At 42.2% G+C, this 23,737-nt stretch overlaps 2 protein-coding genes across 5 annotated transcripts in view; one reads left to right on the top strand and one right to left on the bottom strand.

Moving 5' to 3' along the window:
• RNF20 (ring finger protein 20) overlaps positions 1 to 3,281 on the top strand; it is a 28,180-nt gene extending 24,899 nt beyond the window's left edge. For 3 of the 4 annotated variants that reach the window (XM_007197092.3, XM_007197090.3, XM_007197091.3), the window contains exon 20: positions 138 to 3,280. In XM_007197092.3, coding sequence (XP_007197154.2) covers positions 138 to 314 — 177 coding nt within the window. In that variant the 3' untranslated portion in view covers positions 315 to 3,280. Of the gene's footprint in view, positions 1 to 137 lie in introns of all 4 variants that reach the window. The other variant, XM_057548991.1, reaches the window with a different exon arrangement.
• A 2,132-nt stretch (positions 3,282 to 5,413) lies between these two features.
• GRIN3A (glutamate ionotropic receptor NMDA type subunit 3A) overlaps positions 5,414 to 23,737 on the bottom strand; it is a 155,083-nt gene continuing 136,759 nt past the window's right edge. The window contains exons 7-9 of the mRNA XM_007197094.3: positions 15,669 to 15,833; positions 14,246 to 14,322; positions 5,414 to 9,766 (exon numbers count right to left, since the gene is read on the bottom strand). Of these exons, the coding sequence (XP_007197156.2) occupies positions 9,427 to 9,766; positions 14,246 to 14,322; positions 15,669 to 15,833 (582 nt within the window). The 3' untranslated portion in view covers positions 5,414 to 9,426. The remainder of the gene's footprint in view (positions 9,767 to 14,245; positions 14,323 to 15,668; positions 15,834 to 23,737) is intronic.

Below are 23,737 nucleotides of genomic sequence, written 5' to 3' on the forward strand. Positions count from 1 at the left end.
GGTTTATTATGTGTGAATGGGTGGGCATGTGGTGCTATTACTGTCTTAATGCTTAGTGGATTTTTTGCTTATATATAAGAGCCCTTTGGGTCATAAACCTTTATGGTTGCTCTGACTCTGATTTCTTTTTTTTCTAGGCACGCCTGACCTGTCCGTGTTGCAACATGCGTAAAAAGGATGCTGTACTTACCAAGTGTTTTCACGTTTTCTGCTTTGAGTGTGTGAAGACCCGCTATGACACCCGCCAGCGCAAATGTCCCAAGTGTAATGCTGCTTTTGGTGCCAATGATTTCCATCGCATCTACATTGGTTGATCCAAGCCAAGGGAAGAAGAGGGGCAGGCTCTACAGGCACTTAGTCATAAACCACCAAACCTCCACCTCTTCTCTCCTTGACTGTCACCCACAGGGCAGTTTGTCCGTCAGCTCCCTTTCCTTCACAGACTTTACGTCCAGGTTCTCCTCTCTAATACCTAGGTGACTTCTGGAGGAAAGGACTGGTAATGCAAGTCTTGGGTTTTAGAATGGATTAGAAACAACTTTTATTTGTCTTCCCTACCAGCTTTGTGTATTTCCTGCTTTTAGACTTTTCAACATCTTCAGGCTTACTGTATAATCTTGGATTGTCCATTCCTCCTGAAGAAGTCAAATTGGTATTTTTGACACAGAGAAAGAAACAAAGAAGAGTAGAGACACATGGCTACTTGCAGTGGGCAGTGGTCTTTTAGAAATAAGCTGTTTGCAGGCATAAACAGTACTTGATTTGGGCAGTAAACTTTTTGTAAACTTGGATTATAAAATGGTATCATCATGCTACTTATTCCTGGATGGTTTGAAGCCTTAATGAAATTTATGTCCAGGATGATTCAATCCATTTCCTATTCACTGGCTAATTAATTTGTTAAGGTCAGCTGGCCTCCTTGTTACAGTTATGTAAGTTTTGAATGCTCTACTCATTGATACCTTTACATTTCTCGAGGCTAGATTAATTTCAAATACTATAGCCCCTTTTATCTTATAATGAAATCAAGATTGGAGAGGATGGAGCACAGGACTGAGATGGTGAAGAGATCTTCTGGGTACTCTGCGACCGATACAGGGAGGCCTTGGTGAGCTATGAATTACTCTAATCTGCCTCTCCACAGGGGTTGTCGTGACTCCTGTTTTCCAAAAGATTCTCTGTAATGTTTCTGTAGGACTTTATACTCCACAAGCTTCAATTAAAGCAGGATTCATTTTGCTTTTGTTTTCATGTTTTCCTTTGAAATTTTTCTATTTGTCAGTATTAGTTGATTTTATACCTGCTGTTTTAGCATTGAATTCTCTTGAACAGAAATAATCAACTTAGATTAAGGGGCTAGCTCTGTTTAAAGTATTTATTTCTCTGATTAATTGAAGCACTTTTCTCCCAGTTTGTTTATTGAATCTGCTCTGGGGAGAGATTATGCCTAAAATATGATGGCTTATTTGACTATTTAGTTCGCTATGGGGGTAAGAGATTGTGATTTGTTTTCCAGAGGGTATCAGACTGCCTGGCACTTTAGTTTGAGAGTTCTTGAAGTATAAGATTTATAGTAACCAGAAAACCAGGGGTTTTCTATATCTCTGGTATGGGGTTGTGTAAAATGAATCCCTTCTTGATCACTACCTGTCCTAGAAGATGGGTAAGGACAAATTGCATGTCCTTCTGTGGTCACTACCTGTAATTAGAAGGACTTGCGATGGGTTCTACAGAGTCATGTGGAACGGGTTAATAAATGAGTCTAACTGAGAAACCCTTACAGTGTCATCAAAGAGGTCACGGGCCTCTCGATCCCCCCACTCCCCTACCCAACACACACACAGAGCCATAAGGGGGTCTGGCCCTGCTTCAGGATACACGGTGCCTTTGCATTCATTAATAGGGCACTTTCCCCTTACTGTTGTCTTCTTATAAGGCAAGCATGAGCATAAGTTTGTTGTGAGGGCAAACAGACTATTTGGGCAGCTAGTGGTTTGGGTTTGGATATTAATTGTTTATGACACTTGGCTAGGAAAGGCAGCTGCCCAACATCAGGGGACCCTGGAGCCTGTGGAATGTTGTGGAAGAAACCAGGAGTCCCATGGGGAGCTGGATTTAGGGGAAGTTCCTCTAGGTGGAGAGAGCAGGGAGCCCCTGGTCCCAAGTAGCTTCAGGTCCAGGCAATACAGGAGGAGCTCTTAAAGTCATTTTTAGGTAACAACCAAAAGCGATGGTGACTTGGTGCACTCGGCTTCTCATTAGAGAAGAGGTCAATGAATGGGCTTCAGGAATACCCACAAATGGTATACGAAATTTTGTTTGTGTGTGTGTACATTAGTCATAGCTTTTTTCAGATCCTTAAAGAATCAAAATTTCTTAAAGGAATTTTGAAACTTACCAATACCAAAAAAGTTAAGAATCACTTCCCTAGATGCATAAGAGATTTTTTTGAGGATTTCTTTAAAGTAATGCCTATAAATGCCAGTTTCAAAGATTATTGTAGAAGTACTAGAGTCTCTCTTTCTCACTTTTTTTTAAACATTTCAGGTCTTGTAGAGATGGTCTATTATTCTTTTTTCTTTAGTTGTTACCTTGGAAATTATCTTGGCAATTTGGACCAAAATCAGGGTTGATGTGCTCTAAGGCATATATCTTAACTGCATGGCTTGGCTCTTACCTTCTTACCTACTCTAGGGATCTTTTTCAAAGGTCTTTGGCTGTTTCTGCTAGCGACTGCATTCTCATATGAATTTACACTGGGATTTCTTGGTTTTTTGTGTTGGTTTTTTAAAAAATTATTTATTTATTTAATTTTATTTTATTTATTTAGCTGTGTCGGGTCTTAGTTGTGGCATGAGGGTTCTTGGTTGCGGCATGCATGTGGGATCTAGTTCCCTGACTAGGGATCAAACCCGGGTCCCCTGCATTGGGAGCGTGGAGTCTTATCCACTGCACCACCAGGGAAGTCCCTAGGACTACGTTTTATTCCCTTGTTTAATGAGAGTTCCCATAGCATTTTGTTCTAGCGTAGAATTGAACCAAAAGGATCTTAGATTTCTCCTTGCTCACCCAACCCATTTATGCATGTGTGGAGTGCTTATTGTGATTCCAGGCACTATGCTAAACGTATTTCTCACGAAGTCAGACTTGGGTGAGTATGGCCCAGCTGCTTAGCAAGTTACTTCGGCTCTCTCTATTTCAGATTCTTCATCTATAAAATAATAACTACTTTGTAGGATTGTTTTGAGGATGAAATGAGACAACATATACAAAAGATTTAGCCCAGAGCTTGGCACCTAGTAAATGCTCAAAACAGCGTTTTGCAAATAAAGAAATTGAGAGGTCAATTTTTCTTTCTTCTACATTTTCTTTCTGTTTCTAGGAAAAACAAGACTGACATTTTCTTTGGAATCTAGGCCATGTGTGTTTATCTGTGTCTGTCTGTCTCTAAGTCCACCTGCCCCTGTTAAATGATGCCCTGGCCAAGTCATTCCAGAACATCAAAAGGTTAGCTTCATTTGCTCACTGCCCTGCGAACAAGTGCATGTGAATGACAGCCACGCCCACCTAGTGGTGAGGATCCCGATCTTTTCTCAAATCCGTTTTCAGCTTAAAATCCTTGAATGATTCCTATAGTCTTTGGGATACAAATCCAATTTAGCACAGTGATCTTGCCTCTGCTTTTCTCTTTCTGGGCCTGATAGCTTGCTACCCACCTTGTGCTTTATGTTTCTGTCATGTTGAACTATTTGATGTTCCTAAGTGCCTTGATTGCCATAGTTTCCCAACTCCAGAACTGCACGTGCTGGTTTTTTTTTTTTAACCTGGGATGCCTATTACCCTCCACTCGATTTCTCCACCACACACTACACACACACACACACACACACACACACACACACACAGGAAAAAGGGAAAAAGTGTCTTCTTTGCTCCCGTAGTACCCTATGTGCATTTCTTTATCAGAATACATGCCACATTGTTTTCCCAGTTTGTGTTTCCCCACTAGACTGAGCTCCATGGGATCAGAATCTGCTTTATGTCTTTCTGTCTCCAGCAGCCAGCCCAATGCCTGGCTCAGAATAATCATCTAAAAAATGAATGACTGAATGATGCACAACAGACTTGGGTAAGTTGGTGGTTGAACTAGGTTATAGTAGGTCTATATTTTTGTAGGATTTGATTTGGGTATATGCCAAAAGATTGTGTGGGAAAAATGCATCCATCCAGCTAGCAGATTCATGACAGCAAGTTTGCCAGCAGCTAATCGCAAAATGCCTGAGACTACAGGACTGCTGAGTGATTTGCAGCTGTGTTTGCACCAGTTCTTGGTTGGACTAGAAAGCAAAAAGAGATGCCTGAAACAGTATTTCTGTGCTACTCAAGGGCTACAGCGTGGAGTTCAGTGCACCATGGCAGGTGCAATTACCACGTGAGCTTTCTGTGGAGCTGGGGACCAGGCTGAGGCATGGGCAGGAGGCAGTATGGCAGAAAGACTAGAGAGGGGGAGGGTTAGAGGAAGAAGGGGAAGTTGTAAGGAAATAATCAGTGTTCTGACAACATAGTCTGGTTGTTCTGGAATTGCACTGCTTGCATATGAATCTCTGCCACTACTCTTATTAGCTGTGGGACTTTCCATCTATAAACTACAGGTCCAGTTTATCTACTCTAGACTAGGTCTAGAGTACCAATCTCATGGAATTTTAATGGAGATTAAATGAGATCACAGTTACTAAAATAGATGCTTAATCAATGTCAGCTTTTATATATAGTATTATCAGTTTACAGGTTGTGAAAAGGACAGATGAGAAGGTCCCTGAGGTTAAAGACCATGCCCATCTTATGATGGTCTCCAGCACTTGGCACATAAATATAAACTCTTTAACAAATGTTTGTTGAATTACTAAATGAGGGTGGTTGGAGCAGAGTTTTTCAGAGATCTCTTAATAGTGTGGCTTTTCCTAGAATCTGTCAGACGAAGCTATTTCAGTTTAACTGCATGATGCCAGGGCTCTGAGTTTGCTCAGCACGTTTTGTGTCGCTTTGGACTATACCAAAGAAATAAGCATAAGTCACAGCATCACGGGTCTCCTGTTAGGAAGGGGCTGGTATCATGTCAACATTTGAGTCCCCAAAGACAATGCCAGCAGTACATCTGGAAGTGAAGTTTTTATCTCAACATTTATTCCACGGTCATAGAAACTGAAAATGGAAAAGGCCTGAGGACATCTAGTCCATCCACGTGGTTGTACAAGAAAAGTGGCTGGAGCAAAACAGCCTGTTCACCTCATGCTCACAAGACAGCATTTCAGTTCTTCCTGGAGCGGAGCGATTGCAAACACATTAAAGTGAAGACACAATGCAAACACTCTTTACAAACCTTAAGAAAATACTTATAGGTACGTTATTTTCATAAAATGATTAGGAACTAAACTTAAAGCATGAGGGAATCCTGGATTAGATGGGTGTGGGTGGGTGAAGAAAGGAATAAGTAAACACTGCAGAGTGAAGTGGTTTTGATGACTAGAAAGTAGTTCCTTCTGAAGACTGGATGGATTTTCTGGTTTGCCTATCAAATATATGAGTTGGGAGGAGGAGAGACTAGTAGTTTCTTTCCCCTTAAGTCTTCATCTGTACCGAGGAAGTGGTCACTAGCTCCAAGGCTCTAACAGACCCAGCACCATCACCGAGAAGTCTGTTGCCCAGATGACATAGCTCTGTCCTGCTCAGCAGCTGCGCCACTTACCGCTTAGCTGGTTGGCACAGAAGCAGCAGCTCGCATATAAGGTTTGTGCAACAGCAAGATCCGTGGATAATGGAGCGTCACCTCCAGGCACCTTAAAGACCTCGACTGATTGGGTCCCTGTGGCTGCCTCACTTGTCTGTCCCAGTCATTCTTCCAACCTGTCTTCAATCGTTGGAGGGGTCCCCCTGCTCCCCCACCTTGGGCAGCCACACTCTGGGGCCCTTATTTTCTTTATTTACATGAACCAATAGCCCTATCTTTTCCAACTTGCCCAGTCCTACTTTATTATATGCTTCCTGCGCCAGGAATTCCCCCTTGGAAAACAGGGTTGGGGGGTGTGATAGTGGACTTGTCGTGCACCTGATTTCCTAGCATCAGAGCTTGGAAAAAAATGGAGGTCTTGGGCTTCGCTGGTGGCTCAGTGGTTAAGAATCCGCCTGCCAATGCAGGGGACACAGGTTCGAGCCCTGGTCCGGGAAGATCCCACATGCCGCAGAGCAGCTAAGCCCGTGCGCCACAACTACTGAGCCTGCTCTCTAGAGCCCGCAAGCCACAACTACTGAAGTTCGTGAGCCTAGAGCCCGTGCTCCACAACAAGAGAAGCCACCGCAATGACAAACCGGCGCACCGCAACAAAGAGTAGCCTCCGCTCACCGCAACTAGAGAAAGCCCGCGCACAGCAACGAAGACCCAACACAGCCAAAAATAAAAATTAAAAAAAAAAAAAAATGGAGGTCTTCCTGATCTCATGAAAGAGAAGCCCACAGCAGGAGGCAAGGTAGCATCCCTTATCTCTTTCTTCTTTACCAGAAAACCACCCTCCACCTGAAGACTTCTGATCTTTGTGTTTCTTGAGCCTGAGGGGAGTTGAGAGAACAGAGGTGGAACAGAACAGGAAGGAAGGTTTTCAAAGGACCCACCATTTCATGAACTCTTTTTACAAAACACAACACACTATTTCACAAATTGCAAAACACTGTTCAATTACCATTCCTACTTAACATGAAGACTGCATCATTTCAACACAAGCGATTATGCTTTGTTTTTCTTTGTCCAGAACATGGAGGCATTTCAAGCAATGCTGACGGCAGTAAGCCTGCTTTCAGCTCCTGCTGCTTCTGGCCGCAGTTTTGGCCAAGTAGTTCCTCAGAAGATATTCGAGGAGCCATGCTCTGGTCGTCTACTTTTTTGTGGGTAGGCAGGGTGGTCTGGCATGTTATCACCACTGCTCAGAATGCCTCCGTAGAGAAGCTTAAGGTAAACCTGATGTACAAAAATCCAAACTTACAAAACAAATACATTAAGGGATAATTAATTGCATTACAAAAGGATTCTTTACAAAAGAATTCACCTCTGGGTTCCTTTAAATAGCCAACTTCTCAAATACAGTCAGAATCTGAGCTGCGTTATAAAAAATGTCCAGGTACAATATTAGGAGCATGGTTGTTACGTGAGTTGAGGTACACCTATACGTCAGCCTCCCAGGCTGCGCACAGGTTAGGGGTGCAGAGCATGATGGCAGAGTCTCTAGAGCATCCTTAGCTGTTGCAGATGGGTGGGGATGGCTAAGGGGCATAATCTTCCAAAGGCAGTTGCAAACCTTTTGTGTCTGGGGTGAGAACATGGGAGGATGGGCATTTCAAAGCAGAGCTGTCCTTTCTGTTTCCAGGAATCACTGTTCCCTCATTGTTGAACTGTTTCATCTGTGAGGTTGATGAAGTCTAACTTTAGAACCCGTCCACCTCCCTCATCAGAATCTCTAAGCCTATATTCCCCCCCCCCCCCAGGGTTTTCTCAGACAGCTAATTGGTAGAGTGTTATCTAATTGCAGCTTAAAGTGTTATCTTTCCTTGGGGGACCAGGCAGCTCTTGGTGGAAATGCAGGGACTGCATCCAAAAGTAGGGGAAGAAATTTTGTGGTTGAGGAGCCTTCCCAATGATCTGCAGCTTACAGAGCACGGTGCTTGGCACAGAGCTGAGCACTCTTTGTAGGCCTTCAAACTGATTGGAGCGGAGCAAAGATGATAAGCAACTGAGAAGATAAAGCAATTAATTGATAGACAAGGAAGTCTAGTCCTACATGGTGTCCTGGGCTGGGCGTGGCTGTGTGGACAGTGAATCATCAGGTGTGTGCTGAAGCCTTTTGAAAAACTCTCAAAAAGGCTCTTCTCAATTCTCCCCATGCCTGGAGCAGCCAAATTTCTAGAACAACGTTTCCTGAAGAGTAATTTTTAGACCACATGTCAGTCACCTGGGAGTGTTGGTGACAGGTTTCTGAGCCCACATCCACCCCCTTTCCCATCTCATCCTTTGGGAGAAGAGCCCTAGCAGTCAGCATCCTAACGAGTTCCTAGGCGACTGAGAACTGAAGTTCTATAGTTCACGTATTCCTTTCCCTTTCTGCGTGTCCAAGCCTATGCACGCTGGAAAAGGATACCTAGGCAGAGGGGAAACAGCTTACTCATATCAATCTCTTGGAGGCATTAGATGGGGTTTGGGGGAGAATCAGAGGGACCCGTGCCTGTTCACAGTTTCTCACAGATGAGGGGGTGTGAGGCTGCAAGACTGACTTGCTAGTGATCCATATAGGTATGAAAAGCACAGGGCACATTCCTGAATGTTTAAGCTTGTGGTGTTCACAGTCTTGAAGTTCACTTCCGGGATTCCTACAGCTAAGACATAGGTGACTGCTGATCTGAAAATAGCCAAATATATGGCTTGCAGAACATCTTCCCTTAACTCACAGTGCCAGCTCACATGTCATGTGCAGGCAATAAGCAGGAATATTCCAGTTTCATCCTAAGGCCACATCCTTGCCTTGCTTTTCTCTCTTTCCTTTATGAAAGGCACACACTGTAGTGGAGATGCTTAATTAGATTAGAAGTGTGGGCCTATTCATTCCTTAGCCAAATTGCTTTTCTGGCCCAGAGCTTTTGTTTGAAAAGCATGGGATACATTTTAATGCCTCTTCTGCCTGTGCTCTTTCCGCTCACCACATCCCTGTTCCCTTTCATAGTGGCACGTAAACATGTTCCTACTAAACGTCAGGATGATGTTGGAGATCCAGGACCCTTTCAAAAGCATGGCTCTTGCCTGATCCAGTCAATCCTTGGCCTGCTATGATGTGAATGAGTTCAGTTAATTTTTCTAAGTACCCACCTTCCCGTCCTAAGTTTCTCTAGCTCTTCCCTGGCTCCCCATGCAGACTGTAGGAACAAATCTACACTGGGGAGTTACAGCAAAAGTCACAACCCTGAATAATCCCGCTCTATACTAAGATTAAAACCAACAACCCAGTAAGACACAGGTATGAGTAACAATGTTATCTCTTGTTGATAGTGCAGAGAAAGGGCTAAAAACCAGAAATGTTACTGTGGTACCAGGTGAAAAGATTAACAGGAGCTGGGGTTGTCTGGTTCTTCACAGACCCCTCACACGGTGTTTACTTCTGACTAATGTAAGATTCCTGCTCTGAAAAAGACTCCTGCCCTGGAGACCTAGGAATGAGCTTGAGAAGACCGGCTGCTGCTTTGCAGGCTAGGGAGAGCAGACTTGACCTCTAAGAAGACCCAGACCTCAGCTTCCCCCCACCTTGGTCAGTAGTTACAAAAGAGCATTACAAAGTGTCTTAAGGGCTCAGAGGAAGGCCAGGAACTGAGAAAAGAGAGCAGCGTGGCCACTTAGGGCTCACAAGTCCGATTTGTCCTTTGGTACTCTTCCAGCTCCGTTTTCCTGCTCACAGCCAGCTGCAGCTCTTGCTGGATCACCTGAATCTGCTTCTCCAGCTCTGAGAGCTCCTGCATCACTGAGTTCCGAGCCCCATTTAGGGAGTCTGCTTTCCCATTGGTGGTCAGCGAGGCAGGAAGCTCTCTTCTTCTTGGTGGGAGAGGGATGTCTTGGTAGGTCCGGAGGCTCAGCTGGTTTTGTCCCCCCTCATCACTGAAGGTATATTTTCGTCGATTGTCATGACTCAGATTGGACGTATTCCACACAGTGAGCTGACAGGGTCCCACATTGGACCTAGGAAACCAAGAGACACTTTAGATCGACTTTCTACTCTGCAGCTCTCCCCATCTTTTAGCTACTTCCTTGTGAGTAATATGGAACTGGGTACGCAGATAGAGATGGAGTCACAAAACCATGGACAGACTGCCTGCTGGAGTGTCAGGGGAATAAAAGGAGCCAATGCAATTCTTTTCAAGTGAAGGTCAGTGTTTCATCAAGTCTCATGCTGTCCTGAAACTGGAATGGGTGTTTCACCTGGAGGGCTGAGGGACCAGGGTATGGCACATTCTTTTATGAAGAACCTTAGATGCTTTTCTGTTCCCTTCCTGCCAGTGAGGCTCAGAAATCTGCACTGACTTGAAACAGTCTATGGCTATGAAGATGATGCTTTGGTAGAAATGAGATTCTGCTTATTCAGCTGTTGGACTCTAAGCATGGTCCTGCTGCTAGATACTCTAATATGACTCATCCTTAGCCCCGCAGGACAACCCTGATGTTTACTAGTTGAGTTTGAGGAGAATAAAAGCATACGAGCTGCAGGTTTCAGCCAAAAGTGTCCCATTATAGGGAGACTTCGTGAGTAGAGAATGACAGCTGAGGTCTGAAGCTTAAAAAAAAAAAGACCCAAGAAAGCCTCAAGTTCTTGCTGGAATAATGAAAGTCAAATTGAAATAGATTCCTAATCCTCTTTCAGGCTCGTGTCGAGCCACCTACCACCATCCTTGAGATGGCTGTAGACAGCAAAAGAGTTATTGCTGACCAGGCACAGGAAGAGGGGGGTCTGGTTTCTGAAATACACTTTGACAGATGCAGTGAGAAGAGCTTCTTGCTATAAGAACAGATTAGAGCCCTAAGCACATGGCTGCTAATTTCTTCTAGCCTTGTTGAAGGAGAAGGAGGAGGAGGAGGCCGAGGAGGATTATGACCACTTTTGCAATCTACCACAGGGCAAAACAAAATAGAAACACTATTCAGTCCTTGTGTCTTTGTTCCCATCCATGTAACTGAATCAAGACTTTATTCCTGGACTCTTACTAACCAGGAGGAGAAGGGAAGGACCTGCAGGGGAGGGGAAGAGGGAGAAATAATTAAGTGTTGATTCAGTTACATGGATAAGAACAAAAACACAAGGACTTAACTAGGGTGATCCTGTTTCATTTTGCCCTGTGGTAGATTGCAAAAGTGGTCATAATCCTTCGTTCTTCCTTTCATCCATATCCCTCTGCAGTGTGACTTAGCAACTCACCCTTATCAAGGGGGATTCCAGGGGAAAGTCTTCTTTCCCTCCCTCTTGAATTTGGCCTGGTCTCATGACTTGTTCTGGCCAATAGAAAGTGGCAGAAGTGGCAGGTGGTGGTTCCAAGTCTTGCACGCTTCCACTGCCTCTCTCAGAACCCTGCTGCTACAGTGGAACCAGTCCAGACTAGTCTGTTGGTTGATAACAGACCATTGGAGAGAGTCCCCAGTCTTCCCGGTTAACCAGCTGAGGCCATCCTAGACCAGCCAGCCCTCTGCTTCTCCCTCCTTTCCCCTAGCTGGCTGTAGACACAGGAGCAAATGTGACTACGATCAGCCAAGTTTGGCCCAAATCAGTAGCCTGCACAGCTGACACATAGATTCATAAGCAACTCGCTGTTGTTTAAAATGTTATGAACTGAGATAATTTCTCACACAGCAAAAACTGATTGATACGTGCTCCGAGCCATTAAAACACACAAACACATTCCAAACCACTCTGCAGTTCTTTAACATTTCTCATGGTTTAAGTCCCATATAAATGAGCAGGGAGCACCACAGCCCAGCTTTCCTGTGTCCTGGGCTGGGTAAAAGTTCTATAATGAGCTCACTTACAGCTCCATTGTCTTTACACTGGGTCAAAGGTGTGGTTATAATTTTCCTTCTAGCCTTACAGTTTCCTTTAATTCTTCCTTCAAATCTTTTCCTATTGAGTTTGAATAATTTCAAAACAATCTTGTTTGTGGCATGTGTTATTTGCAAATATATGGTTTACAATTTTTGTATATCTTGAGGTGAGAGGAAAGAGAAAAGAGGAGGTGTATTGGAAACCCAGTGGAGTGAAGGACAGACCAAAATTTACATGAAATCACATGTTGAATAAACTAAGGACTATATATATAGTCTTTTGCAATATCTACTTTTCCCCTCTGCTTTAAATAAAAAAGGAGCAAAATCTTTTCATACCATGGCCCATAATTTCCCCAGGCCTTTCCCCAAACTCGTATGTTAGTAATTCATTCATTTATCTATTATTTTATTCACTCCATAAATATGAAACATAGGGGAGGGATGTCAAGTTGCAGCAGATAAAGGTATTTGCATAGATATTCTTCCAAAGAAAAAGGAGGGAGAGAGTTTTTGAGCCAACGGACCTAACTCTAGCATCATGGAATGATTCATGGTGGGGAAAACCTGGGAGTTAGGCATCAACGCATTTTCCTGGAATGTCCAGGCAACCTCAGAAATCAGGCAAATAGAAATAACCAATCTGGTTTTCTCCAGAGCTTTGAACATATATCTGGGAATATAATATAGAAGAATAAGCAAAAGCTGGCTTCCATGACATACTCTAGGTGGCAGCATCACAAGTGCTCTGATGATTGACATGCGGCTCTGAGCCACCTATGAATGCAAGGTGATAGGTGCTGAATGCCAGATATGGTGTCTAATTGGAAGAAATGAACGTGTTATATTGTTGGCCTCTACAGTGCTTTGACTGTGGTTTGTAAGCTTTCCTCAGCCTTAGAGTGTAAGGCGACCAGTGAGTTAACTGAAGTTAACACTAAAAAGCTTTCACAGGACAATTTTGTAACGCTGAGTTTCAATACTCCACTAGACCATTCAGAAGAGATGTGACAGCTGTGAGCCCTCAAACACTCACTGCGTTTGAAAGGTTATAGGTGGGTGTTGGGTTGTAGGGAGGTACCACAGGAAACATGGGCCCAATAAGCCATGAGTGTGTGTTGCCTTAGCTCCTTCTCAAAATAAGGGATTTCAGGAGGGAATCTGCCAACAAAAATGGATAAGCTGAGTGAAAGACGCATTTGGTTCTGAATTTAAGTGAGAGACAAATGTGAATAGGAGTCATCTCACAGTTGGAAATGGGATCACTGGCAGCTCCCTGTTTCTCTTATGGCTGGAAAACAAATGCTTTGTTATTATGAGATGGTGTCTTTGCTGCTATGTCTTCTTGTGTTCCTCTCTCGTTAAAAATTTATGTTAAAAATAATCATAGAAAAAAATATGTAACACGACATAGAACAGCTGTGACCTGATTAGTCGGCAGCTTGTTGCTGATGGGGCCGCAGTGTGATACAGGAACACCACAGACCCTGAGGGAGAGGGGGGTGTGCTCGCTGCCTGGGAAGAGAGGCTTTAAGAGATAACAGAAATGATTCTGACAAGCTCGATGCAAATTGCAGAGAAGGGGACTGCAGCATTCCCCGAGGAGGTAAAAACAATGAAAAAGAATCATGTTTTCCACCCCTTTTTCCTTGTCCTCTATTGTGAATAAGAAGTGTGAGTGTCAGGTTTTAAAATTACCCAGAAAGCCATGCTTGGAGCTGAGGATCTGCCATAGATGACAGAGTTGCTTGGAGGAAATGCTGTAAACCGAGGCCTCTGGACATAAGAAAGAACAAGGAGGCTGTCTTAGGCAGCATGAAACAGAGGCCAGCCAGGTACTAGACCCAAATACTTCTAACATCTTTAGCCACCATGAATGAGGCAACAGTCTTCCACAGGCTGGATGTGGGGAAGGTACAGAGTTTCAATTTTCAAATGTCAACTATGCATTTAATTGCTTGTTACTTCCTATTAATGAGATGTTCTTTTCTGGGGAGTTTGTAGTAACAGTGCCGGGAAATGGGTTAAACAGAACACGTCTGTTGCATATTTCAAATATTCCTAGGAGTGCTGGAAAGGAGTGGGGAGTGGAAACATGCCAAAAGGGCAATATTGCATGAAATTGCCTGTGGTACTTATGAATTAAGTCTAACTTGTATTTTGTACACAATAATAGCTAAAATAGCTTTGTTTTCAGGGCTTTAGATGTGTTATGTCATTGAATTCTTATAGCATCTCTAGAAAGTAGGTACTCTATTTATCTCATTTTTACGAATGAGGAAATTGGGGCATAGAGAGGTTAAATAAAGGACCTGCCCAAGACTACACATATTGTAAGTGTCAGAGTCAGTATTTGGATCCAGATGCTTGACCTTAGAGATCACACCAGCACTTAAACCACAACATATATTGCTTCTACTGCATTTCAGTGTCCATGTATGTACAGATATATTTTTTATTTTGTCTGTTCTATTTCTATTTGAGACCACATATTTTTACTGATGGTGTTTATCAACAACTTGGTCCTGATTTGATTCATTATACATAATTTCCCTTTTGAGCATGAAGTCTCAGTTACATCTCTAAACTTTTAACAAACATAAATGACACCTGGAACCAGCCTCTTCTTACCTCTTTTCCACACGCTTAGTCTTGAAACGCTGCCGCTTTTCCTCTACGAATGATGTGTTTAGTGCTCTATGTAATCTCTGGCAGAAAGAACAGATTCACACACAGAGACTGTTAGAAACACACAACCAGGGGACAAAGTACCCCCTGAGATTTAATCTCTTCACTACAAACCTAGGCCTCTTTAAACAACTTAACAATGATGCCGGAAAAAAGATCAATATTCAGTCCCAAATCTCAAGAGAGCAAAAATTCTAATTATGTTATTATTCTACCTGGAGGAAAGAAAAGTAATTTGATGGGAAGCTTAGAAATACTCTGAGTTGTAAAAAGGTATGTGATATAAAGAAGAGTTATCATAACCAACGCGTGGCAAAGGGCCTGGTACAATCGCTAACGGTGAGTCAAAAACTTAAGTCTGACTTGTTAACAGCCAAAACAAAGAAGGTAAGAACTCCTGATTAACTAAATTAATCATGCTAACATACAATGGAGAGGATCAGTTGTCTGCAGAGTCCTCCTTAGGAGACCAAATAGGTCCTAGGATGAAAGTAGGAACAACAGGGTTCACATGTAACCAAGCCAATGATAGTGACCTATCTAGAAAAAAAGTACTGTGTTAACAAAGCAGAGAGTCAGCATAACAATGCAGGGGGCAAAGATGGCAGAACTGGCAGCCTCATTACTGAGAGGCTGCGATAGTGCACTGGGAAGTAGGAGGGAGTCCGTCGGGAGGTCAGGATGGCTCCTCTGGCCTCGCCCGACACCGCACTCGGGGGAACTGCTGCCTTTGCTAGAGCTCCTTCATCAGTAAGAAGCCTTCGGAGTACATTTCGGCTCTCAGTGCCAGTTTCCATCAGGGTGAGATGTGCAAAGGAATACGCTTGAATGGTGGTCTGCCTGACATTTTCAGTTCTCTCTGTAAGTGAGTGTGTAGGTGTCTGGATTACATGAAGGAACTTTGATCCTATGAGCTTGGCCTTGGCACCAGTGGACTTCAAAGCTCTGGACCATTGAAATGCAGTGAGAACAGGGGCTGGTAGTTTCATCTAAAGGGAAATGGACTTCAAGCTCATTTAATGGGTTTCAATTTTGGCAAGAAAAGAGTCTATAGGAAACAAATCTTTCACACCATCTCTTCAGACTGTCACTAAGAGAAGCCAGGTTAAAAGCGATGCTATTGCTTCCACTCTGAGCAACAGTGGAGGGTTATATGAAAGGCATGAGCATTATGGGATAGCTTAATTTAAGGGGCAAGTGAATTAATGGGATAGAGGGAACTCCATCTTGTACATTGAGAGTGTCTACACACCCTGGTTCTCTTGGTAACCTGTCATTTGTCAGTCTGACTTGGGGCCCTGGATTCTCCGATTACTGGGAATTCTGACGTTTAGGAATATTGGAGGAAGATGCCTGTGGCACTCACCTGACTGGTGTGGAGCCAGTATTGCCGCCTAGATTTGTCCTTGATGCGTGGGAGCAGCAGCCTGTACACTATGTGCTCACCGATGGTGGTCAAGATGGAGAGACCAAATCCAATGCACAGCAGCACAAAGAGTCCAGAGAAGTGTTTGATGCCCATTTGCAAAGTCTGTGGCAGAACAGAAAAGGAAAGGCCATGAATGTGACGCTCCATCTGGTCCCAAGATTGTTCACTCTTAGGTGCAGATTCTTTTTTGCTGGACCCAAGGAAAGCTGGAGACTGTTCCTCTGCGTGCTCCGCAGGCATCACTAAACTACACTGTGAAGGGAATCCATCCAGGACTGAGGGCTGCTGCAGGGCACAATTCCTGGGGTGCTACTCACATACAGTCCTATTGTATGAATGGTTTCTGGAGTCGTGCAGAGGCCCTGCGTCTGGACCACCCTATGGTCTCCAGAGAGACACAGAGAGATAGACATCGAGAGAGACTGAAAATTGGAACAGTTTAATATATTAAAACATTAAATAGTTATCAAGGAAAGAATCTCTCTCAGGGACAGAGAATGAGTAGATTTAAGGGGAAAAGATGATGAGTTCAATAATTTTGACATTTAGATCTCACAGGAAACATGGAGATCATCTAGCTGAATGTCCTTATTTTAAAGGTGAGGAACCTGGGCCAGAGAAGTGAAGGAAATTGAGCCAGGTCACAAAATTAGACAGCCACAGAGGAGAAAGAGAAGGGACCTGTTTGTTGATTGCTTACTTTTTTTTTTTTTGCGCCGAGATAGGTATGATAACTGCAATTTATAGTTGAGGAAACTGAAGTTCCTGCAGCATTTAAGTGAAAAAGCTGGTCTATAAGTCAATGTTTGTTTAGCTCCAAAGCCTGGGCTCTTTCTACTCTACAACAAAAGAGCAGCAACAGCCATAAATATAATAATTTTAACACCTGTGACAGGCACTTTGCTAAATGATTTACACGAAGTCCTTACGAAATAGGTATCATCCAGTCACCGACATCGATGGCCAGTCAGTCATGCAGAAAGAAAGACATTTGATGCCTTGAGTGCCTACTATGTGCCAGGCACTCTCCCAAGTACCGGGGGGCGAAGATAGGAGGGTTATGTCCCTGCCTTCAATCAGCTCGAATCTAGGGACGAAGCAAACATTTATACCCCATGATAAATTGATCCACGCCTCCTGGGTTTTGCAGAGAAGCTGGCTCATGAGATAAGACTTAAAGTAAGGGAGGTAGAATGTGGAGGCTCGGGTGGGAAAGTAGCACTCTAAGCTGAGGGAAGCAGAAACAAAGAATGTAACAAAGACATGAACTTCCAGCACAGTGATCTGGGGGCTTGTGAAACAGAGAGCTGTGTTCAGGGGTAGGGTGCAGAAGGCCTGTGTCCTGAGGGAGAAACAGGCCCGCGCTAGGCAAGCCTAGATTAAGCACCTCACCCAAGATCATACAAGCCAATGCTAAGGAGCCTAGGTGTCATTCCTTTGCTGGAGGCTTTTGGTCACCATCATCATCGACAATTATTTAGCACTTAATATGTGGAAGGCACAGTTCTGAGCTCTTTATCAATGTAGCAACTTGCTTAATCTTCCTAAGGACCTATGAGAGAGGTACTGTTACCATCTCCATTTTACAGGTGAGGAAACTTAGGAACAAAAGTATTAAGTGACTTGTCCAAGGTCACATAACTAGTAAAGGTCAGAGCTGGAGTTCACACCCAGGTAGTCTGGCTCCAGAGCCTACACTCTTAACCACCTCATTTGACTGACATGAGTGATCATCCCATCCTCTTGATGGGGTTCTCCTTTCTTTCATTCTCCCCACCTCTACCCCCAGTCCTGGAGAAGCAGCCATTCGGGATGGCTCAGACATGGCTAGACCTCCGTGGTATGCCAGGGAGTCTATCTGGGGGCCCAGACTCAGAGGCAGAGCTTGGAGATTTCAGTCTTTGGGGGAGCCTGGGTCATGGAATCTCTTTTCCTCCATGACACTACTTCTGGCAGTGGCTCTGGACCAAAGATGGGTACTAGGATCCCTGAAGAAGAAAAGACTAGAGGTGAGCAGGGGCATAGAGTATGCACCAGGTTTAGGAGACTGGGACACAGGCAGGAAAACTAGCAGACACCTGAGAATGAAGGAGGAAGCCCAGCCTTAGGGAACAAGAAATGCTGGTCTAGGAAATGTGAGAGGTGTATCGGGCCCTGAAGGCTACTCGGGTACGAGGGCTTTTCCTGAGACATCTCTGTACAAGTGGTGACCAACCTGACCTCCAGAAAGTATACACAAATGTGTTTGAAAACAGCCCTTGGCCTGGGCCTGTTGTAATGTGTACAGGACACGGCTATTACAGAAGTATTCAATTACTACTGCTGTGGATGAAGAATGAACTGGGGGAATTAATTTTGGACTTTAACACTAACAGCATCAAACACTCAGCAAAACACTAAACAGACCGGTGTTGCTTTCTTATAAGGTGCTGCCAAGATGAAGAAGAAAAATGTAACTTACAGTGAATCATCCTGCTTTTAAAAGCATGGTGTTCCCTCTGTTTTTTTGTGCATAACAGTAATTAGTCTCATTTTCCTCTTATTATCCCAATAACAAAGAGGCTGTATTCAGTTTATTTTATACATTTCTTTCTTAAATTTCTGTTGTTTACATCCACATGTTAATAGACTAATAGAAGTAGTTGCTGTTTTTTTCTAATTGGACATCTGTGTGTCAGACACCATATATGCATATTATGATCTTATAATAACATTGTAAGTTAAGTATTATTATCCCTATTTTACATTTGAGGAAACTGAGGGTCATTAACTACCATACCCAAGATCATACAAGCTAATAAATGGGGAAGCCAGGCTATGGATCCAGGATTGTCTGATGCCAAAGCCCACACTGCCTTCAAGCGAACACCATTCACAGGTACCCCTTGCTATCTGAACTCTTACTATTCCCTGTTACAAATTGCAAAAAATTTTATTCAGAACTCACCATCTGAATAGAAAATCCACTATAATCTGCACCAATGAAAATGTTTATACTGTGTCTGGGTCTCAGTGATAAGATGTACCGCTGCAGTTGTAATTCAGCTGTCCTTCCCCTAGGACCACACTGCTTCAATGTGCTATGCATTACATATGTGCATTGGCCCCACGTTATCAAGTGAAAACTTTTCGTCTGATAGAGTGGAACTTGCTCAACTTGACATTTAGCATTGGTCAGAGGAAGAAGAAGAGGAGCAATGAATATTCAATGTCAATCTTTAAAATAAATTTAAGTGATGCAGACAAAATAATGACTGCAGGTGCAAGTGACAGGAGTAGAAACATCACATTCAGAAATGCAATCACAGCCCAGTCTCATGTTGTCAAGAGCTGTATTAATGAAAGCAAAGAAATGCAAACAGACATAAGTTTTTTATTTTCTTCATCCCATTACTTTATCCCATTTGATAGCTCACAGCCGCATACTTCTGGTCTCAAGAGCCAAGGAGAGAAGACTGTCCCAGGATTTAGCCACAGGCAAATCTCAGGCATTTATGGCTTCACTTAGTCCTTCGTAGGCTCACTCTAGCCCATCCAATCTCACTCTGTTAACTCTTTAATCAATACATAACCATTCAAAAAATTGTCTTGCTTGCTTATTTTATTTTGCTAAATGTTATTTATACTTGTTATATTTCTTTAACATTTTATTTTATTGTTCATTTACATTAATATATATCCACTGTACTCTTGTGGGAAAGCATACTCTGTATTATGCAAACATGAATAACCACTGATTAAGCATTAAAGAACTGGTGTTTTAAATGCTTCATATTATGCAGAAATCATTGGTGGATTGTCATATACAACAATCCATGCGTTGTGCATTAGATATTAAACGTTAATAAATGTCTAAGAATATTTTAGTGATATTTAGGGAAACTGGTTGGGCTTTTTGGATGACGTGGGAATGCTTTATTGTTCATCTCATACAAGATAACGGAAAGGACTCCTACCATCTGGAAATTTACCAGCCAACATATTTCCAGGAACAGACTAGATTCAGATAAAGGGTGATGCCTGTACTATCAAAGGTTCTGAGTGGTCTCTGCCTAGATCATCAGTGACGTGTAGAGGCCAAGACCACCAATTTTGTTGCTGCTAAACCCTCCTTTGCATCTTGCTCAGATGTGGACCCTTGAAACATCTGACAGCTGGTTAGATGACTGACTAGGTTCTGAAAACTCCAGCAAGAAATGCAGTTAAAGTATTTCAGTCATCATTTGCCTCAGATGTTACTGGTTAAATCTTATGATCTAAGCCTCCCTAGCCCCCACTCCACATCTCCCAATACACAGCAGCTACCCATTTTCTCTGGTCCTCTAAAGAGTCTGTAATCATTGCTTTCAATTCCTCTCCTAGATACTTGGAAGCAGGATGAGGAAAAGGCAAATGCTGTTTGTAATTTTGAAGACCTGATTTCCTTTTTTTTTGACACCCCACTATTTTGCCCAGAAGAGCAAGTAGCTCAATAAAATTTGGCAGACTTGTTGTGTCTGTACATATAGCCCTTTGTCTGGGCGGGAGGAGGGGCACAGAAGATGGAGACCTCCACCTGCATGAGGTGTGGGCTCCAGAGGTAACAAGGACAGCTACCGCTGGAGAGAGTTTGCCAGGCTGGAGACAATGAGGTAAGATTGTGTGATGTAATCATGTGGGATTTCTAAAAAATTGTAACAACAATCATGAAAAGGGATAAAGAAGATATTCACTCATAGAATCTGGAACTTTCTCATCAATGAAGACTGAAAGACTGAAAGATTACATTTAACAAAAGAAACAAAAAATGATTTGCAAAATCCAGGGAGACACTGCATGAGTGAAGTTAACAGTGCTCACACATTTGGATAAGAAAATAATCTAGATGGACAGTAAAATTAGGGTCCGCAGGAACTTCCCATCGCATCCCTGGTCCTGGGGGCTGTGGCACCTCTGTCTCTTCTAACCTGGAATCTGCTTAATGGCTCCTCAACATGGCGCAGCCCAGGTTGCTGAGGAGATGCCCTCTTTCTGTTCCTTGTGCTGCCAGAGCCCCCGCCCCTTCTAGGTTTGGGAAACCATCTTTTAGCCTTGGACCTGGTGCTTAATGTGCTACATTATCTCCACTGTGCGGTCTTTTGAAAAGTCTTAATTTATTAATAAAATAACTCAGAAAAATATTTCTAAAAATTAAATTTGAGTTGATTACCATTATCCTTTTACTATATACTTTCAATTCTTCATTTTCTCCTCTGAACTACAACCATATGCACATATATTTTCCAGAGTTGTAAACTCTGTTATATGTTAATATAACAATTACGCTTTTTAAAAAACTTAATCTAAAAATTTATGGAGTTATACAGTTATTTTATTTACTAACTTTAATAGCTTTATATTATCAGTACCTATTATTTTATCATAATTGACTTTACTCCCAAACGGTCAGGTGTTTAATATTACTTATTATATATATATATAATAAATATTGCCACAATAAAAAATCTTTTGCATATAGCATTTAAAAATCATTTTTGATCCTTTCTTTGAGATATATATTGCAATGGGTGGGATTACCAGGTAAGATCATATAACCGTTCTGATGCCTTGTGATGTGTGAAATGGTCCTCAAGAGTGTGAAAACCATTCCCAGTGATTCCCAATATGCCCCATTGCACAGGATGCTCACATCCTCTCCAACCCTGTTTTGCAACTAATCATTTTTTCCTGTTTTAGGTATTCTGATTTGTATTTATTCAATTTTTCAGGCTACTTTTTCATGTTTGTTTTTCCTGTTGCCCCAGGTATGTATTATATATTTATATGATTTGCTCAATTATGCATTTCAGAAAAGGCATAGATTTTTACTGAAAAAAGCTATTAACCCCTTTCCTAACACATTATATATGTGTCTCAATTTTTAAGTTTTCCTGTTAGCTTTGTTTTGTTAGATTTTATTATACAGGTGTTTGAATTCTATATGGCTCTATTTGTTTTGATTATTGGAAACTCTTCTGTTATTCAGTCATTAGAAATAGCAGTTGTTGGGATGTTTTATGACCAATTGTTTTATTTCTGAAAAATAATGAACACTTCAGTCCATCTTGAGCTTTTTTAACAAGAGTGGAACATATTGCTTTCTTTTTATTGAGACTTTTGATTTCAGCCCCATGCTGCAGAGGTACCTTAGTCAGTAAAAGGCCATTCCCATCCCGGGGTGGTCTGCATTCCTTTATGCTAATTTTGATTTTTACTTAAAATCCTATTTTAAAAAAAAATATTGGCAACATACACATGCACACACACATACACAAAACATTGTGAGAACAAACACCATGTAAAATTAACAACAAAACAATTTATTTTTGTGTCAGATTTAGTCTAAGAGCTGTCAGATTGTATCCTGTATCTACACAGCTTTTATTGCTGCTCATGTCCCTTCAGTGTTATGGTTTTTCACTATGAATCAGCTAGTGCTTTAAAGCTGACACATGGTTTGTTGCTATTTACACAGTCACCAGCCAGTGGAAGAGCTAGGGCAGCCAATACGGAAGGAGAGAGGTCCAGTTCCGATTCTCAGTCTAGCAACCTGACTCCTTTATCATGATGCCACCTTGTCTTAAAAAACATCCAAGCCTCTCCCTTTTCAAGGCATGCAAAAGAGATAAAACACAGTAGCCAGACTCATGAACCACTTTAAATCCTAACAGAGAGAATCAATAAAAAATTCCTGAAGGTTTTTCTTTGAGAATTCCTCTAAAGCAAGATAGATTTAGAGAATAAACCAACTATGCTAAGGCCATATTTTTTCCTACGTTTCAAAAAAAAAAAGAAGTGTCTAGTGGTTTGGGGATTGCAACATATGGTAGAGAGCAGACACAATCCATTAATATACAATTCACAACAACATAGTGTCACTGATGTCTACAGCCTCAAAACATATTGGTTGCTGTTACTGTTACCAGCTTAATCTAAATACTGTCACTTATTTCTCAAGATGAGATGGAGGTGGATGATGATGTAAGACTGCCTTGCCTAATACTTTTAATTTTTAATTTTTTGCACTGTATAGAACCAAAGAGGTAGAAGCTGCTTGCTCCTTGAAAAGCAATTCACCTTTTTGTAAAAACTGAGGCTTGGTTTGATTATATTAATAAGACTATCAGGAATAATTTGAGGCAGGTAAATACAAAAACCATAAAAATAGGAGGCAGTGGAGTGAGGTGAAAAAAGCTCAGCATCTGGGGTCACAGAGCCTGGTTCAAGTCCTCGCTTTGCCACTTACCAGCTGGGATATCTTGGAGAAGATTCTAGATCTCTCCATAGCATCATCTGTAAAACTGAGATGATAGCACCCACCCCACAGTGTTGTTATGATGATTAAATGATATAACAAATGTAACAGGACCTGGAACAGCTGTTCAATATGCATTAACTACTATTATTACCCCAAGGAACTGTACAGAACTAGATTTGTTGGCAACTGGCAATTAACAAAGAGAAGAATCAAAGCATTCTAATTTGGAAGTAAATGTGATCTCTCTTCCCAAATATTCATACAGTCAGATCTTTCTAGTTGCTGAAGCTAGAAACAGGCTCACAGTTCAAGGTCACTGCCACAAAGCCTTGGGTAACTATATTAGGTAGACTGATCAAGCAATTAGCTTGTGAATTCCAGCCACTCTAGAAGCTGAAATAGTTTTCCTCCTCTTGTTAAATTTGAACATGTAATCCAACATGTTTCAAACTCTCAGTCCTAATTTTAAATTTCCATATTTTAACGTGCACATTGCAGAGTATACAAATAATGTCTCTCTTTCAGAAATCCTCTTCGCTGGCATTACACAAGCTCACTTTTCTCATGCAAGGTTTCCTCCACAAAGTCAAATAGGTTGGGCTAGAATGAGAGTCTCTCTCTTTTAAACTTTCTCCAGTCAAGACCTCTGTTATTCCCTCTGCAAATGCGGGGGTGGGGAGGATCTTGACATTATTTCCATTGTTTCCTTTCTGGATTAGGATCACACAAA

The sequence above is a fragment of the Balaenoptera acutorostrata genome, chromosome 6 (assembly GCF_949987535.1).
Source record: "Balaenoptera acutorostrata chromosome 6, mBalAcu1.1, whole genome shotgun sequence".
Lineage (NCBI taxonomy): Eukaryota > Metazoa > Chordata > Mammalia > Artiodactyla > Balaenopteridae > Balaenoptera > Balaenoptera acutorostrata.